The sequence below is a fragment of the Medicago sativa genome, chromosome 5, assembly GCF_051527215.1.
Source record: "Medicago sativa cultivar Bolivia chromosome 5, Bolivia_mono, whole genome shotgun sequence".
Lineage (NCBI taxonomy): Eukaryota > Viridiplantae > Streptophyta > Magnoliopsida > Fabales > Fabaceae > Medicago > Medicago sativa.
The window spans coordinates 13,369,417-13,384,484 of record NC_140753.1 but is presented as its reverse complement, the minus strand read 5'-3'; the positions used below and the strand labels follow the sequence as shown (position 1 = coordinate 13,384,484).

Below are 15,068 nucleotides of genomic sequence, written 5' to 3'. Positions count from 1 at the left end.
TTTGCATGATTTTAATGACTTTCATGATTTTAAAATATTATCAAAATTTACAATTTGGAGATTTCAATGGATTTACATCATAAGATTTTAAAGGATTTGAAATGATTTTATGAATTTTATATGATTTCAAAAGATTTTATGAATTTTAAGGACTCATTGAAAAGAAATGATTATAACACTCTCTCTTTTCACAATATTCTCAATAGAGACTTTTTTATTTTATTTTTTTAAGAGATAGAGAGGGGGGAGGAGAGAGATGGGAGATAGAGAGTGTCAGAGTGAGAAATCTCATGTTTTCATCAAAAGACTTTTCATGATAAAATTTAATCACAAAATCTATCAAAATTCAATTTATTAAACAGTTCATCAAAATTTGAATACCACAAGACTTTTTTTAAATTACATAGAGTCTTGATTAAATACAACAAGACTTTTTCATAATAAAAAAATCTCTTAAATTTTTTTAAAATCCTAATTCAATACACCATCCTTATATTAAATTTTGTTTTAAGTAATTTTGAATTTTGTTTACTTTTGCCTTATTTGGTACACACCATGATATTTTTTTAGATATAGCTTTGTTTAGTAAAACTTTTTTTTTTTTACAAAAGTAAAACTAATTTAGAAGCTAGCTGATTAAGATGTTTCAAAAAAAAAAGGCTTAATTGAACTTTTGGCCCCCTATCTTTCCAAAACTTATGGTTACAGCCCCCTAACTAATTTAAATACAAAGCAGCCCCCTAAGTATTGAATCTTTGGCAGTTTTGGCCCCCCAACGCCAAAAAAAATAAAAAAATGACACGTGGCACCTCATTTAGGGTGTCACGTCAGCGTTGGGGCCAAAACTGCCAAAGATTCAATACTTAGGGGGCTGTTTTGTATTTAAATTAGTTAGGGGGCTGTAACCGCAAGTTTTGGAAAGATAGGGGGTCAAAAGTGCAATTAAGCAAAAAAAAAACTAGCTGATTAAGGAAAGGGAAATGTTAACTTGTGCCCTTAAGGCACAAGTTAATGAATCAAATATAGAAATACTTTATAGGAATGTGTGCATTATATTTAATTTTTAACTTTTTAATGAATTAAATGCACAAAATTTTAAGAAACATTTTTTCTTTTGGGTTTCTTAACATGTGCCCTAAGGGCACAAATTAACACTACCCTCGTGCAAAAGTTAGTTCATAACTAAAAAATTAGTTTATAGTTGATATTTGATGATTTATAAAAAAAGAAATTAGTCAATTGAAATAACTCAAACCCTTTTGGTGCTATATATATTGATGTGAGATTGTGAGAAGAGGGTTTTAGAATTAGAATTTCACGACATACACGAGTGAAAAGAAAAGAAAAGAAAAGAAAAGAACTGAGTCAGTGTTTGTAACCGTAACTCTCTCTCTCTCTCGCCGCCGATCTCTTCTCTCCATTCCACCTCCGGCGTCATGTCAGGAACCGACATTGAGTGGCCGGCGAAGCGCGTGAGAGATACCTTTTTGAAGTTCTTCGAAGAGAAGAATCATGTATATTACAAGTCTAGCTCCGTCGTCCCCTTCAATGACCCTACTCTCCTCTTTGCTAACGCCGGTCCGGTCACTACTCTCCTCTCTTCTCTCTTCTATCGTTATTAACTTCTTGTAAATTTATTACCGAATCTCAAATTCAAATCAGGAATATCTACATGCTATGAAGTACGAACTTCGATGATACTGACACAAACCGTTGACACCGCCGATGTAAAAAAATATAGGACAATATATTAATTTATTTATCGACCGTCTAAAATGAAAATCAAAATATATGTAACTATGAGGCACTGATACACGGACAGTGACATGTCAACACTGCTAACAAACGAAGCACGAATATGGACACCAGACACTGACATGCCGACACATCTGACACACCGACACAGCTATATTTTTTAGAAAATCACATAATCAGTGTAATTATATGTGTTGTCGTGTCTGACACGGGGACACGCCTTATCCGAGGAGTGTCCGTGCTTCATAGTTCAGTGTAATTATACGTGTCGGTATCATGTCGGTGTCAAACACGACACATGTCAGAACCGGGACATGCCTAATCCGACGAGTGTCTGACTTCATAGGCGTGTAACTTGAACAATTTATTTCCTAATTGATCAACATTTTTCAATACATGTGACTCTTGTATCTACAATGTGTGAATCCAAGAGAGAGAGAGAAAAAAAAAGTTTCACACGTGTCTGAGTTGTCCGACACGGCTCATATGAGTGTTATATATGTGTTCTAGGAGTGTCGTAGTAAAGAAAGAAAGAAAAAAACAATTTTATTTAGGACACCGGTCGTACGAGTGTCATAGGAGGGTCCAACACTGTGACACGCCTAGTCCTAGGGGTGTATGCGCTTCATGGTCTATAAGCTCTTTCAAATACTCCTAGGTAAACTCAATTCAAACATACTGTAAAATATTGTAATCTTGTCCCCACACATATATTACACTGGTAATTTATTTTGTTATGCTTGTATATGTGACAGGGATGAATCAGTTCAAGCCAATTTTTTTGGGAACTGTTGATCCTAACACTAGATTGGGCAAACTCTCTCGTGCTTGCAATACCCAGAAGTGCATTCGAGCTGGTGGCAAGCACAACGATCTTGACGACGTGGGAAAAGACACTTACCATCACACTTATTTTGAAATGTTGGGCAGCTGGTCTTTTGGTGATTATTTTAAACAAGAAGCCATTAGCTGGGCATGGGAACTTCTTACCCAAGTATGTTTTATCAATTCAATTCATTAGTTTATTTATTTCTTGTCTACTACTTCTTCTTTCTTGTATTGTCGGTTTACCCTCTCTACTTCTTCGTTCTATTCTAGGTGTATAAATTACCATCAGACAACATTTATGCTACTTATTTTGGTGGTGATGATAAAGCTGGTCTTTCCCCTGACTACGAGTCCAGAGACATATGGTTAAAGTTTTTGCCTCCTGGACGTGTTCTTCCCTTTGGCTGTAAAGTATGTTCTATACTCCTTGTGTTTTTCTAATAAAAATTCCTTATGTTATAGTACAGCTTTACGATGTAATCCTTATAAATTGTTTCCGTACTGAATCGGCGTATCTAATTAGATGTGTATCTTTGGTCAGGAAAATTTCTGGGAAATGGGTGACACAGGTCCGTGTGGACCTTGTACAGAAATTCATTTTGACAGAATTGGTAACCGAGATGCCGCGTCTTTGGTTAATAATGACAACTCCATCTGCATTGAGATATGGAACCTTGTCTTTATTCAGGTTATTTTAATGATATACAAGTCTGTTACTCACGTTTCTCCCCCCCACCCCACCCAAAATAAAAATTGTCTACTTGATTCTAGCATGCACACTTTTTTCTATACCAATGGAATTTGTATCTTATATGTTTCTGTTAATGTCTAACCACAGTTCAGTAGGGAGGCCGATGGCTCTCTTAAATCCCTGCCTGCAAAGCACGTTGACACTGGCATGGGTTTTGAACGACTGACGTCTATACTACAAAAAAGAACAAGCAATTATGACACTGACATCTTCATGCCTATTTTCGATGCTATTCTGCTGGTATGTTTACTGAGAAATTAAAGCTTATCATATTTCCATATACATTTTAAACCAGAATAATCTGCAGTCTTGATTTGTGGCATATTTGATTTTTAATTGTAATTCTTGTAATATTTGTTTGTTATCACCAGAATGTTTACACACATGGTAGACTGGATATAGTATTTTGTCAGTAGGCCTTCTTTTAGGCACGCTAATGTTAGGGGCAGGCCCATTATAAATTGCCCACCCCTGACCTAGTTTAATATTATGTAATCTATTATATGTGTGGAATAAAAAGAAGGGACAGAACCAACAGGGGAGGTTATTTTGGTTATGGTTGGTTGGTAAAGAGTCGATGCTCTAGGCTCTCTAACATCCAAGCAGTTTCCAGCAGTTGTAACTTCCTGTGTAATCCCTTTTTGTATTCTAACTCAACATAAACATAGTTTCCCGAGTATTTTCAGTAAAAGTCCCACTATTCTGAATTATATGGTTCCAGTTTAACATATTTCCAAATTTATCTGGACCACAAATTTACGAATGATTTAGTGAAGTTTACAAATATATAGTAATACTTAATTTTATTAGAAACCGAGTAAATAGGGTATTGCAGGTTGGCTGGGATTTGAGTTGAATTTTGAGGGGGTACTTGTAATCTTCATTAGTCCTGGTGATGCTCCCCGTTTCACAGCTTATGCTCATGGATGCCAATGTGTAGCTTCCTGTAGGTTTAAGCATCTCTAATTCCGTGTCTACTTCTCTGATTTTCTGTTTGGGCATCTTGTTACAACTCTTCCTAGGTCTGTTTGATAATCTATTCCATTCTCCGAAGGCAGATTTAGATTCTCTCCATTGAAAATTCTTTCAAGTTTTTCCATTTTCAATCCCCACCATTAAAATATAACAACCACTTTTCTTTATAATTTAATTCTCACTTTCTCTCTCATGTTTGATGGATGAGATTCCGCTTGAGAAAACTTGAGAGAATTTTCAATGGAGAGAATCCAAATCCCTCCGAAGGCTGCCTTCCCAAAATATATTTTATACCTTTGGAGTTTGGACAACTCCTTAACTTTATGACTCTCTGTTTTCCTCAAGAGAATTTATGCAAGTAAATTGTAATATCTACTTGCTAGTCTTAAATCGATGTTCTTTCAGAACTGTTAGCGGTATATACATGCAATCTGAAACATGTCATATTCATATTCCGAATTATTGGATTAACGCATGCATGCTTGTATGATTTTTTTTTTTCTCTTTCATTTATTATCTGTAACTGTAAACTTATTATTGATATGTAATTCTGTTTTCCTGTAACACATTTACAGGCAACTGGTGCTCGACCATATTCTGGGAAAGTCGGACCAAGGGATGCAGATAAAATTGACATGGCATACAGGGTTGTTGCGGATCACATCAGGACTCTGTCATTTGCCATTGCTGATGGGTCTCGTCCCGGTAAGATATTGTTGACTTGGTATCTTTATTGACAAGGTTTCCCTCTGGGGATCTGAAAATTTCAACTCTCTAGTTTCATCAAGTTTGCTGCCTTTTCCCCTCATTTCTTGAGGAAGGCATCTTCTTCGCAGACAATGTTGTAGCCCTTTGGGGAGATGCACAATGGAGATTAATTTTCTACCACTTAACAATTTTCTTACATTTATTAATGGTTTTGCACAATGCACAATTTTCTACCACTTGGGTTGATAAAAAAAAATTTGTCATGCAAGCTGTAGAACAGTTTATCTAAGTTTACAACATGTACTCTCACTCACTTTAAAATTTAGGATATCCATGATTATGGTATTTCGATGATAGGGAGAGGAATATTCACCATAAGTTTGTTATGATTTCATATTTTGAAGGTAATGAAGGTCGTGAGTATGTTTTGAGGCGTATACTCCGTCGAGCTGTTCGCTATGGACGCGACGTATTAAAAGCTGAAGAGGGTTTTTTCAGTGGGTACGTACAAATTACAATGGTTGACTATTTCAATTTTTTGTCAGAACCCATATCTAAATCTTTCTTACCATGTCCCACATCCTAGTGCCATTTAAATATCTAAAACTCGTCATATTTATCTATTATTTCAAATTCAAATTTGATGCACTTGTTTAGGGAAAAATCATATTATTACCAGTCATCTGATTAGCGATTCCAGGCATAAATTTGTGAACTTATAGTCTGTTTACAATGGATGTTTCTATCTTTAATCTTGGTGAAATCAGGCTTGTAAGTGTTGTGGCAAATGTGCTGGGTGATGTTTTCCCCGAGCTAAAACAGCAGCAAGAGCACATTAGGCATGTGATTCAAGAGGAGGAGGAAAGTTTCGGCAGAACCTTAGTTAAGGTGAGGATAGACATGTGTGAAGACGTTTTTATGGGCTGTCACTTTTTGGTCGCTGTACGAGTTATTTTTGTTTTGTAAAGGAATAAAGGAAAACCTGTCTTTACTTCTCCAGGGCATTGCGAAATTTAAGACAGCTGTGGAACATGTTCAGGGGAACGTACTGAGCGGGGAGGCAAGTATAAAAATTTATTTTCAGATACTTGATTTGCTTGGTTTCATCAATGTTTAATACTTAGTTACTTATTTTATAATTGGGTACATATATATAAAAACCATTTAATATTAAAACAAACAAACTTGATGAAATTTTCAGTGGCTTTGTTATTTTGTTGGTGGTAAGTCATATGAGTGAAATTCTTTTCATTTCTAGGATATAAATACTGCATTTAGCATAGCTGTCACTAGAAATGATGATTTGATGTTTATAACTTTTCAATCTCACTAGGTCAGCATGGTTACACATCTGTCGATTCATTTTTATGTATTTTTAATCTAATTTACAGCTGTGTTATTTAAGCACAGTTTTGGACACCGTAATTTATCATGTACAACTTGCACGAATTATGAACATACATAAAAACACAGAGGAACTGTTTTTGTCAATTTTGTGTGTCTATTGAACATTTCTGTATAATTTAATCGATATATTTAGTTTAGTAGTTTTTTGATGGGGCCCTGAACTATTTCTCATACAGTTGTCTCTTGATTATAGGTAGCGTTTGAATTGTGGGATACATATGGGTTCCCGTTAGATCTCACACAGGTAGGTGCATTGCTGCACAATTGCGACTGTATGAAGTTGTTCTTCTATTATGCTTTATATTTTTGTATTTCCTAACCTTTTCAATTTATCAGCTTATGGCTGAAGAGATTCAACTACAAGTTGATGTCGAAGGTTTTAATAGAGCTATGGAAGCTGCTAGAAGAAGATCAAGAACTGCTCAAAATAAGGTAGCTTGTTTGCTTCAGTGTCAACACACCTAATAAAATTAAAGGATAAACAAAAACCATTGAAAATATAAATACTGGTTTTATCTTGTCCCTTACTCAACTCTCTTTTGTTACTGTCAGCAAGTTGGTGGTGCTATTGTCATGGATGCTGATGCTACATCAGCGTTGCACAAAAGAAGCATTGCTCCAACAGATGATAGTTTCAAATTTGCTTGGTTCAGGGTAAGAGTTTTTTGTTGGCTATTTTTCATTAAGAAAATTTAATAGTTGAAGATACCAAGGGGATAAGAATGGTTGTTGTTGTTGTTGTTGTTATTGTTATTTCTGAACACGAGAAATTTCTGAACAGTTTTTGATGATAAAAGATACCTTATAGTCACAAAATAAAATAGAATATAACTAGAATACTACATCTTTCAAAAAAAAAAAAAAATACGACATGCATCTTCTTTTATGGTGCTGAATGTCTAATTGGAGTCGCAACAAATCTATTTGAAAGCATGTCCTTGGACATGGATTTTATCCCAGCACTCCACTTCAACCAATGACTCGGGTAAATTTAAAGTAGTACATTTCTTTGATGTTTTGTCATGCCACTTGATCTTTCCAAATTTGCCCTATGGTTCTCATTATTATCCCAAATCCTAAAACCTTACTAAGGGCAGTCACTTTTGATTTTCTCTATAATGTTTGCCGCTATTGAAGTGAAAAAAAAAAAAGGGAGTCCTTCATGGAAGTTTTTGATCTTCTATTATATATGTGTTGGCTTTGTTTATCAGATAAGCAGCTGTATTAGACTTTGCATTCTCAGTTATCAATTTTCTTTCAGAACCAGTTCCTACTTTTTCCATTGATTTCTATTTTTCACCATTTCTTGTCTTAGGACCGTGAGAGTGTGGTAAAAGCAATATATACTGGTTCTGAGTTTGTTGATTCTGTTAATACTGATGGTGATGTTGGTGTAATTCTGGAATCTACAAGCTTCTATGCTGAGCAAGGTGGTCAGGTATTCGGCATTATTAATATTTTATATATGTTCTTTTGCATGTTAATCTTATTTGCTTTAATTTAATTGAAGGCTATTGTTGGTAATCATTTTATTTAAAATTATAAAGCTCGCCTTCGTCCAGAAATGCAATCAAGTTGCTAGAATGTTTTTCTTTGTTTTTTTTTTTTAATATCATTTTCTTCTGCAATGACTTTACTGTATACGTTTTCAGTTATAAATCAACATGCTTTCGTAAAAATGTTATCTTTAAAACTAAAAGATGATATGTTCAAGGGCTTGTTTGCAATAATTGATTTTGGAAGTTCTGTATATTGTATGTTTCGTTATATATCAAAAGCACTTCCCCCCCTTAACTTTCTCTCTCATCTATTGTCAGTAAGTTTCTAAAGCTACTTACTTTTCAAAATGATAAGAAATTGATGAGTGTTTAATGTAAGAAACGTGAGGCAAAAGAAATCGTAGTAATTTAATAAAAGAGGGTGATACAATTTAATTTCAGTACCCTGTTGGATTTTGCCAAAGGAAATCATAAGCAACGTGGCTGCACTCTTGTTAACGTGGCCGCACTCTTGTTAGTTTAGTGTTTGTGATATGTATTCTGTTTTCTTTTGCATAGACTTTCGATGTTGGATCTCTTGATTTCCAACATGCTTCATTTCAAGTTCATAATGTTCAAGTTTATGGAGGTTTCGTGCTTCACATTGGTAATGGGACTGGTATCTCTGTTGGCAACAAAGTAGTATGCAAGGTAACTTCATTTACTTCTTTGAGTATCTTCATGACTTCAAATAACCCTTTGATTGTATATTGCCCCCTCCCTTTTTACATAAAAACCTCTTTCCCTACTTATCTACTTATCTTTCATTACCTTTTGATGCTTTGTTTTGGTTGTTTTTTAATTATTTTTGCAGGTTGATTATGGAAGACGTGCCCTTATAGCCGCTAACCATACATGCACACACATGTTACATTTTGCTCTTAGGGTATGTTGAAAATGCTACTGAATTAAGCCTTACTAATTCCATTCACTGATCTGCATGGTAATTGTTATAATTTCATATGATGAATGCAGGAAGTACTTGGCAAACATGTATACCAGAAAGGATCTATTGTTCTTCCTGAAAAACTGAGATTTGATTTTTCTCACGGTATGGCTTGTCCATTAAGACTGTAAGAATTATTTACCTTAATAGTTTTTATTCACTATGCTGCAATGAGCAGGCAAGCCTGTTGATGCTGATTCCTTAAGAAGAATTGAGTCAATTGTTAATGAGCAAATTAATGCTGAATTGGATGTAAATGCAAAGGAGGGGACTCATGCCGAAGCCATGCGTATCAAGGGTCTGCGGACTGTTTCTGGAGAAGTAAGCAATGTAATTTCTTTGTCCTTTTTTTGTCTCATCTAGAGGACCACATTCTTCAATATTCTACTTTAATGTAGGTTTATCCTGATCCGGCTAGAGTTGTGTCAGTTGGAGAAAAAGTTGAAGATCTCCTTGCTGACCCTGAGAACGAAAAATGGTTATCTATTTCATCTGAATTGTGTGGCGGTAAATACCAAAGCTAATGTTTTCTTTGAAACTTCCTTTCTTTCTTAGTTTCTGTTTGAGATTCATTTTTACTTGATGATCTAGGTACACATATTTCAAACACACGAGAGGCTAAAGCTTTTGCACTTTTAGCTGAGGAGGGAATTGCTAAAGGAATCCGTAGAATAACAGCTGTCACAACTGATCGTGCTCTTGATGCAATTAAAATGGCAGATGAGTTTGAGCAGCAAGTAGATGAAGCGGCTAAGCTGGAAGGAAGTTTGCTGGATGAGGTTGGTATTGATTTCTATTTGTCTAAATTCTACTAGCAGGCTTTTGTATTTTCCATTCTAGTTCTAGTTGGTTTGGCAAGTTCCATCACTTGAGCCTTTGAAGGTCTGGCTTGGTTCACAGTTAATGAAGATGGTAAAAACCCATTATTAACTGCCTGAACCTGCTGCTGGCAAAACGACATCAGAATGTGACAAACATTTTCTTGTTTTTTGGATTATAGCACTTATACCCCTTTTGGGTGGGATAGTACCTAACAAAAACACATGTTATAGCACGGGGTTCAAGTTTGCAATATTCTTATGTTTGTGAACAAAAGCTGTAGAACAAAAGATTTTTAAAGTCAAATCTTTTGAAACACAAGTAACTGGAAAACATTCTTTGAAAATATGAAATGGAGTTTAAAACTCGAGAGCTTTGGAGGGCATTCTGTTAATTAAATATGCAGCAGTTAAAAATGATTCCCCATCAAGGAAGGCTCTTTCCACCTCCAATAACTGCCTCTTTTTTTCTTTCTACAACTCCATTTTAATGGGGAGTATTAGGACACAAACTTTGATGCACAATTCCATTTTCACGAGAGAAAAAAAAAAATTACCCAACATTGTGTATATTCTTTGCATTATCAATTCAAAAAACTTGACTATTTGTTTGAAATTGATTTTGCACCATTTAAATAAATCCTTTACAAGAGCTTTCATCTCCTCAAGTACAACTTCTCTCCACTTTGGAACTTCTAGAGCATCATGTACATTCTTTTGGAATCTCTACACTAGACAATTGGGAGGTGAAGGCACAAAAAGATGAAGACAAGTTTGAATATGATATAAAATTTGACACAGGGTGTTTAGTACAAAGACCTAATAAGTTTTTTAACGGCTACAGGATCATCTATATCAGGATCGCTATGAATAAAAGAAAAAGGCATCGATGGTTTATATGGCCATAATGGAAAATGAGAACGATTATGTTTTGCAAACTCACATGCTTCACATTTAAACGATTATGTTTTGCAAACTCACATGCTTCACATTTAAACAACGACAGACCTTTATATGATATAGCTTAGGAAACAGGTGTTTTAAATTACCCAAACTAAGGTGACCTAATCGTAAATGCCAGAACAGACATCATCATCATTATTCAAAACTAAAAAATGTTCAAAGCAGGAACTTATTAGTTTGGAAGGTAGTTGTGATTCAGGTCCAATGTTATTCAAAACTAGGATGACCTAAGGGATGAATGTTATTATGTCTTTATTCATCAATCAAGAGACTGCTTATATAGAGGGATTACAATAAGTGATAATAATTCTCAATGAGAATTTTAGGAAATAAAAATGAAGGGACATTAAGTAGAATAAAATGCATTGACTAAAAGAATCATCTTGATCCTTCTAGAAAAAACACATAGACACACACGTGTTGAAGTATTGCAATAAGCAGCTCCCCCGTTGGAGATGGATTTAGCACTCAACCTTGCAACATGTTTATCTGTTGGTTGCTTGCTTTCTGTCTATTTCTCTGGGTGATTGACATTATTTCCATAGCAATAGAGTAGTTGTTATTAAGCCCGCTTTTTATTTCTCTTTGGTTACAGAAAGTTTCATCTCTGAAAAGCAATGTAGAAACATTATCAATTCCTGCTGCTAAGAAAGCTGAAATCAAGGCCAAGATGGCCCTACTTCAGGTATTATATGTTGAATAAGTATGCATTGCGGGCTTAATAATTTTTTCCCCTATTCCACTTTTGTATACTTTTTATTGCTGTGCTTTTGTTTCCATTTGCTCACGCATGAGATCCTATATATAGTTATAATATCATAATTCTTGTAGGATCAATTGAGAAAAGCGCAAAAACGTGTTGCTGAAGAAAACAAATGCAAAGCTGTAAGGATTACAGCTGAAAAGGCTGATCTAGCTGTTAAAGATGGCAAATCATTTTGCATTTCTCATGTTGATGTTGGCCTGGATGTTGCAGCAGTTCGTGAGGCTGTATCAAAAATCATTCAGCAGAAGGTATTTGCTTATTCATAATTTATTAAGAATCTTGCGGTGTTTCCAGCATTGTATTGGATGACCTTGTTAGGTGTTGAGTTTAATGTATAAAATGCTTTTGGAACTCAAATTTAGTTGATGTCATTGTATGCTCCTTGAATTTGTCTCGTGTCCTTGGCAATTTTTGCCTTCTGTTAACTTCAAACAGTTACTAGAAGCAATGTTTAATGATAAACAGGGGTTATCAGTGATGGTTTTTAGCACTGAGGAATCTACAAACAAGGTTGTAGTTTGTGCTGGGGTGTCGGAGAAAGGAGATAAAGGTAAATTGGATGTATCAGAGTGGCTGAGTAATGCTTTGGGGTCACTGAAAGGGAGATGTGGTAAAGGAAAAGGAGGTCTTGTGACGGGTCAGGTTAGTATTAATCGATTGACTCTAATTATCACTCAAAAATAATTTCTCCATTTCATTTTATGTCATTTTAGGTAAAATGCACATTTGTTAAGAAGTATTAACTAACTAACTTATTGAATTTGATTTATAAACGACTTATATTTGGTCAAAATGCCATGGATTTGTATATAATATACTATGAATTGAGTTGATCCAATGTAATATCAGTTTTAGTTTTGTCAAGCTTAACTCTCCTTGAATTTTTATATTAAAAAAATGAAGGGCAATAAAGAATAAGGGAACTTCGTGTTGGATTTGTTTTTACGTAGCAGCTTGATTTTAAATACTATGTTTCGTCAAATTTTCACGGTCACCTACTTTATGGAGTCTTATAGACATTGCTTAGCTGGTCTACTTTGAAATGCTTTTGCACGAAAGTCTTCAGGGATAGCTAGATAGTCATTTTGAATTTCTTATGGCATCAACCATAAGCATCTCCTGAATATTTCTATCATCAAATTATAATGTAATATGTTTATCAATTTTGTTTGTCTAGCTGTGTTTGGTAGATATCATATTGATTTGTGTATGAACCACCCATTTCAGGGTACTGATGCATCACGCATAAATGAGGCTATGGATCTTGCTCTGAAATATGCATCCGAGAAATCGACTTGTTGATGCAATGATGTATATTCTCCTGTGGATATAAATCATTCAGAAGGGAAGGGCACTTTGAAGTAATCTGTTAACGCCGGAAATAATTATCCGGGTTTATACAAGAGCATTATTAATCATCCACACCAACGGATACCCGTATCTTACTAGCTGTGTATAAAAATAATTGATTTAGTGTATACAAGTTACAACCTTGTCTGTCCTATTCATCTTTCCTTCAATTATCAGAGGGCAAAAGAGACAAAAGACGTCGAAACAAACCCAAAGCCAACGTAAAGTGCTAGTGACACTGTTCGAATAAAAGACAAATTCACGTTTATTGTATAGTAATAGAATAGTCTTGACCTTCATGATAGATCATTTTGCGTATTTGTTTTGGTATATGAAATTTTAATATTATATCCGTTCTATTTTTATTTTATTTTGAAAAATTTAATGATAGGTTGACGTTAATGATAAAAACATCAAAATAGTTATTAAAAATATATATGGTGATAGACTATAAATATGTCCTGATATTAAAAATAGTATAAAGATGGCGTTAATGTGTTTTTTATATATTATTTATAAATATTTGTCATTGCATCAATCATATATAACCAGGAAGGTAAACATTTTATGGTATATTTTTAGGTGATCGCATTAATCAAACAACTTGCAATTTCAATTGTAGTAGAGATTCTAATTTTTTGGGTTTTAAGAGTGGGGTTTCTAAAATTTAATCCTCGGAACAATCTTAAATCAAACACCTTGAAGGAATTCATGTTTGAACTTATTGAAGTGCCAAGGAGAAAAACATCAAGAATCGATCACGAGTGTCGCTCGAACGACACCACTCGAACGATATTTGTTGGCCTCAAGATCTCATAAGCATGCAACTGTTTATTCACCTCGCTCATAAGGTTGTTCCGTTGCTGCCATACTTGCACCTCTCCTTTCAAGTTTCAAAAAAAGAAACCACTCCCGAAGCCATATCAGGTGAAGTGGTCTGGAAAGATATTATCGCTCCGGTAAGGAAAGCAACCTGGTGAAAATTCTTTCAATTGAAGGAGGATACGCATGCAACTGGTTTCGTCGTATTGTTTTTTATTTACATTACTATCTACTTGACGCCATTTCAAGTTTTTTATTTACATTAATATCACCAGTTTTGAATTCCTAATTAAGTTGTGATTAAGTGAATCGCATAGTTTGAAGTTGTTTCATTTTTTTGTTAAACTCTATGGTGTAACCAACGGCGCATACAACATTTTCATATCAGTCTAGCTTTTTTTTTTTCTTTGACGAAATTTTCATATCAGTCTAGCTGTTAACAATCTGGAGCTAACTCTATTCCAGAATTCTTGGATCAATTTTGCACAATTTTAGATATACTTCAGGTTTAAATGATAACTAACATATGACCTCTATGACTCCCATATTTGTGCAACAGCTTCCTTATTTATATAGCAGGATCTAAATTAACGACGAAAGAAAATTCTAAGATATTCTTCAAATTCACTTATTGTTCATCCAATTTTATATTTCCATCTTCATCAATTTTATTGTCTTTAATTATTATATTACTCCTTCCGTCTCTAAATTATAGTCGTTTAAGATTTGTGCACGATTATTAAGAAAATGATTAATCATGTTGATTTCAATGGTAAATTAATACTCCCTCCGGTCCTATTTACAAGAGAGAAAGTTGACTTTTTAGATACATTGAATAATTTATGTATCTAGTCAAGAATCTAAACCAAATACATAAATTATTTAATGTATCTAAAAAATTAATTGTCTCTAGTAAATAGGACCGGAGGGAGTATCATTTACTAAAATACTCTTATTAATTGTAGTTAGTGTAGTAGTTAAGTTGGATGAAATTCAATAAATAAGGGTATAATGATGGAAAAAAATAATAAATGCTGCATTGTTATTCTAAAATGACAATTATTTTGAGAAAAAGAAAAAAATGTTTTTTTTTTTTGACCGAAACAAAGTTAACTATTATCATTAATCATCCAATGTTCAATACAAGAAGGATAAGAATCAAAAATACGGTGACTAGCCCAAGAACAGGCCGCCCTAGCTAAACTATGAGCAACCATGTTCGCTTGTCTCCTAACAAACTTCATCTCGAAGTTGGAATGTAAAGATAACTGATAAATAATACTAGAAACAATAGCAGAGAATTCCGAATCACCCTGGCACGGAGACGATAAAGCTTGCACTAGAGTAGATGAGTCGGACTCGAAGACAACCCTGTCCCATCTGTTCGCATCAGCAAAGTGAAGAGCCTCGAGTAAGGCAACTGCCTCCCCCTTTGTTCAGT

At 34.5% G+C, this 15,068-nt stretch overlaps 1 protein-coding gene across 3 annotated transcripts; it reads left to right on the top strand.

Moving 5' to 3' along the window:
- The first annotated feature begins 1,269 nt into the window (after nucleotides 1-1,269).
- LOC146920231 (alanine--tRNA ligase-like) lies at nucleotides 1,270-13,153 on the top strand. Of its 3 annotated transcripts, none has more exons than XM_085713648.1 (23): nucleotides 1,270-1,578; nucleotides 2,511-2,749; nucleotides 2,854-2,994; nucleotides 3,125-3,271; nucleotides 3,422-3,574; nucleotides 4,885-5,014; nucleotides 5,422-5,518; nucleotides 5,785-5,905; nucleotides 6,018-6,077; nucleotides 6,618-6,668; nucleotides 6,761-6,856; nucleotides 6,977-7,078; nucleotides 7,740-7,862; nucleotides 8,482-8,613; nucleotides 8,777-8,848; nucleotides 8,938-9,013; nucleotides 9,087-9,229; nucleotides 9,307-9,415; nucleotides 9,500-9,687; nucleotides 11,285-11,374; nucleotides 11,521-11,703; nucleotides 11,921-12,097; nucleotides 12,683-13,153. In XM_085713648.1, exons 1-23 carry the CDS (start codon nucleotides 1,437-1,439, stop codon nucleotides 12,755-12,757), a joined length of 2,847 nt encoding a protein of 948 aa, XP_085569774.1. In that variant the 5' UTR covers nucleotides 1,270-1,436; the 3' UTR covers nucleotides 12,758-13,153. The 3 variants fall into 3 exon arrangements, with proteins under 3 accessions (XP_085569774.1, XP_085569776.1, XP_085569775.1); XM_085713650.1 differs by having other exon boundaries at nucleotides 1,270-2,413; XM_085713649.1 differs by having other exon boundaries at nucleotides 1,297-1,578; nucleotides 6,018-6,081; nucleotides 6,622-6,668.
- Nucleotides 13,154-15,068: the final 1,915 nt, after the last annotated feature.

Coding starts and splice junctions, on each gene's coding strand:
- LOC146920231 (XM_085713648.1), top strand. CDS start 1,437: ATGTCAGGAACCGACATTGAGTGGCCGGCGAAGCGCGTGAGAGATACC. Junction 6,857..6,976: donor CAAGAACTGCTCAAAATAAG/GTAGCTTGTTTG, acceptor TGTTACTGTCAG/CAAGTTGGTGGTGCTATTGT. Junction 11,704..11,920: donor CAAAAATCATTCAGCAGAAG/GTATTTGCTTAT, acceptor AATGATAAACAG/GGGTTATCAGTGATGGTTTT.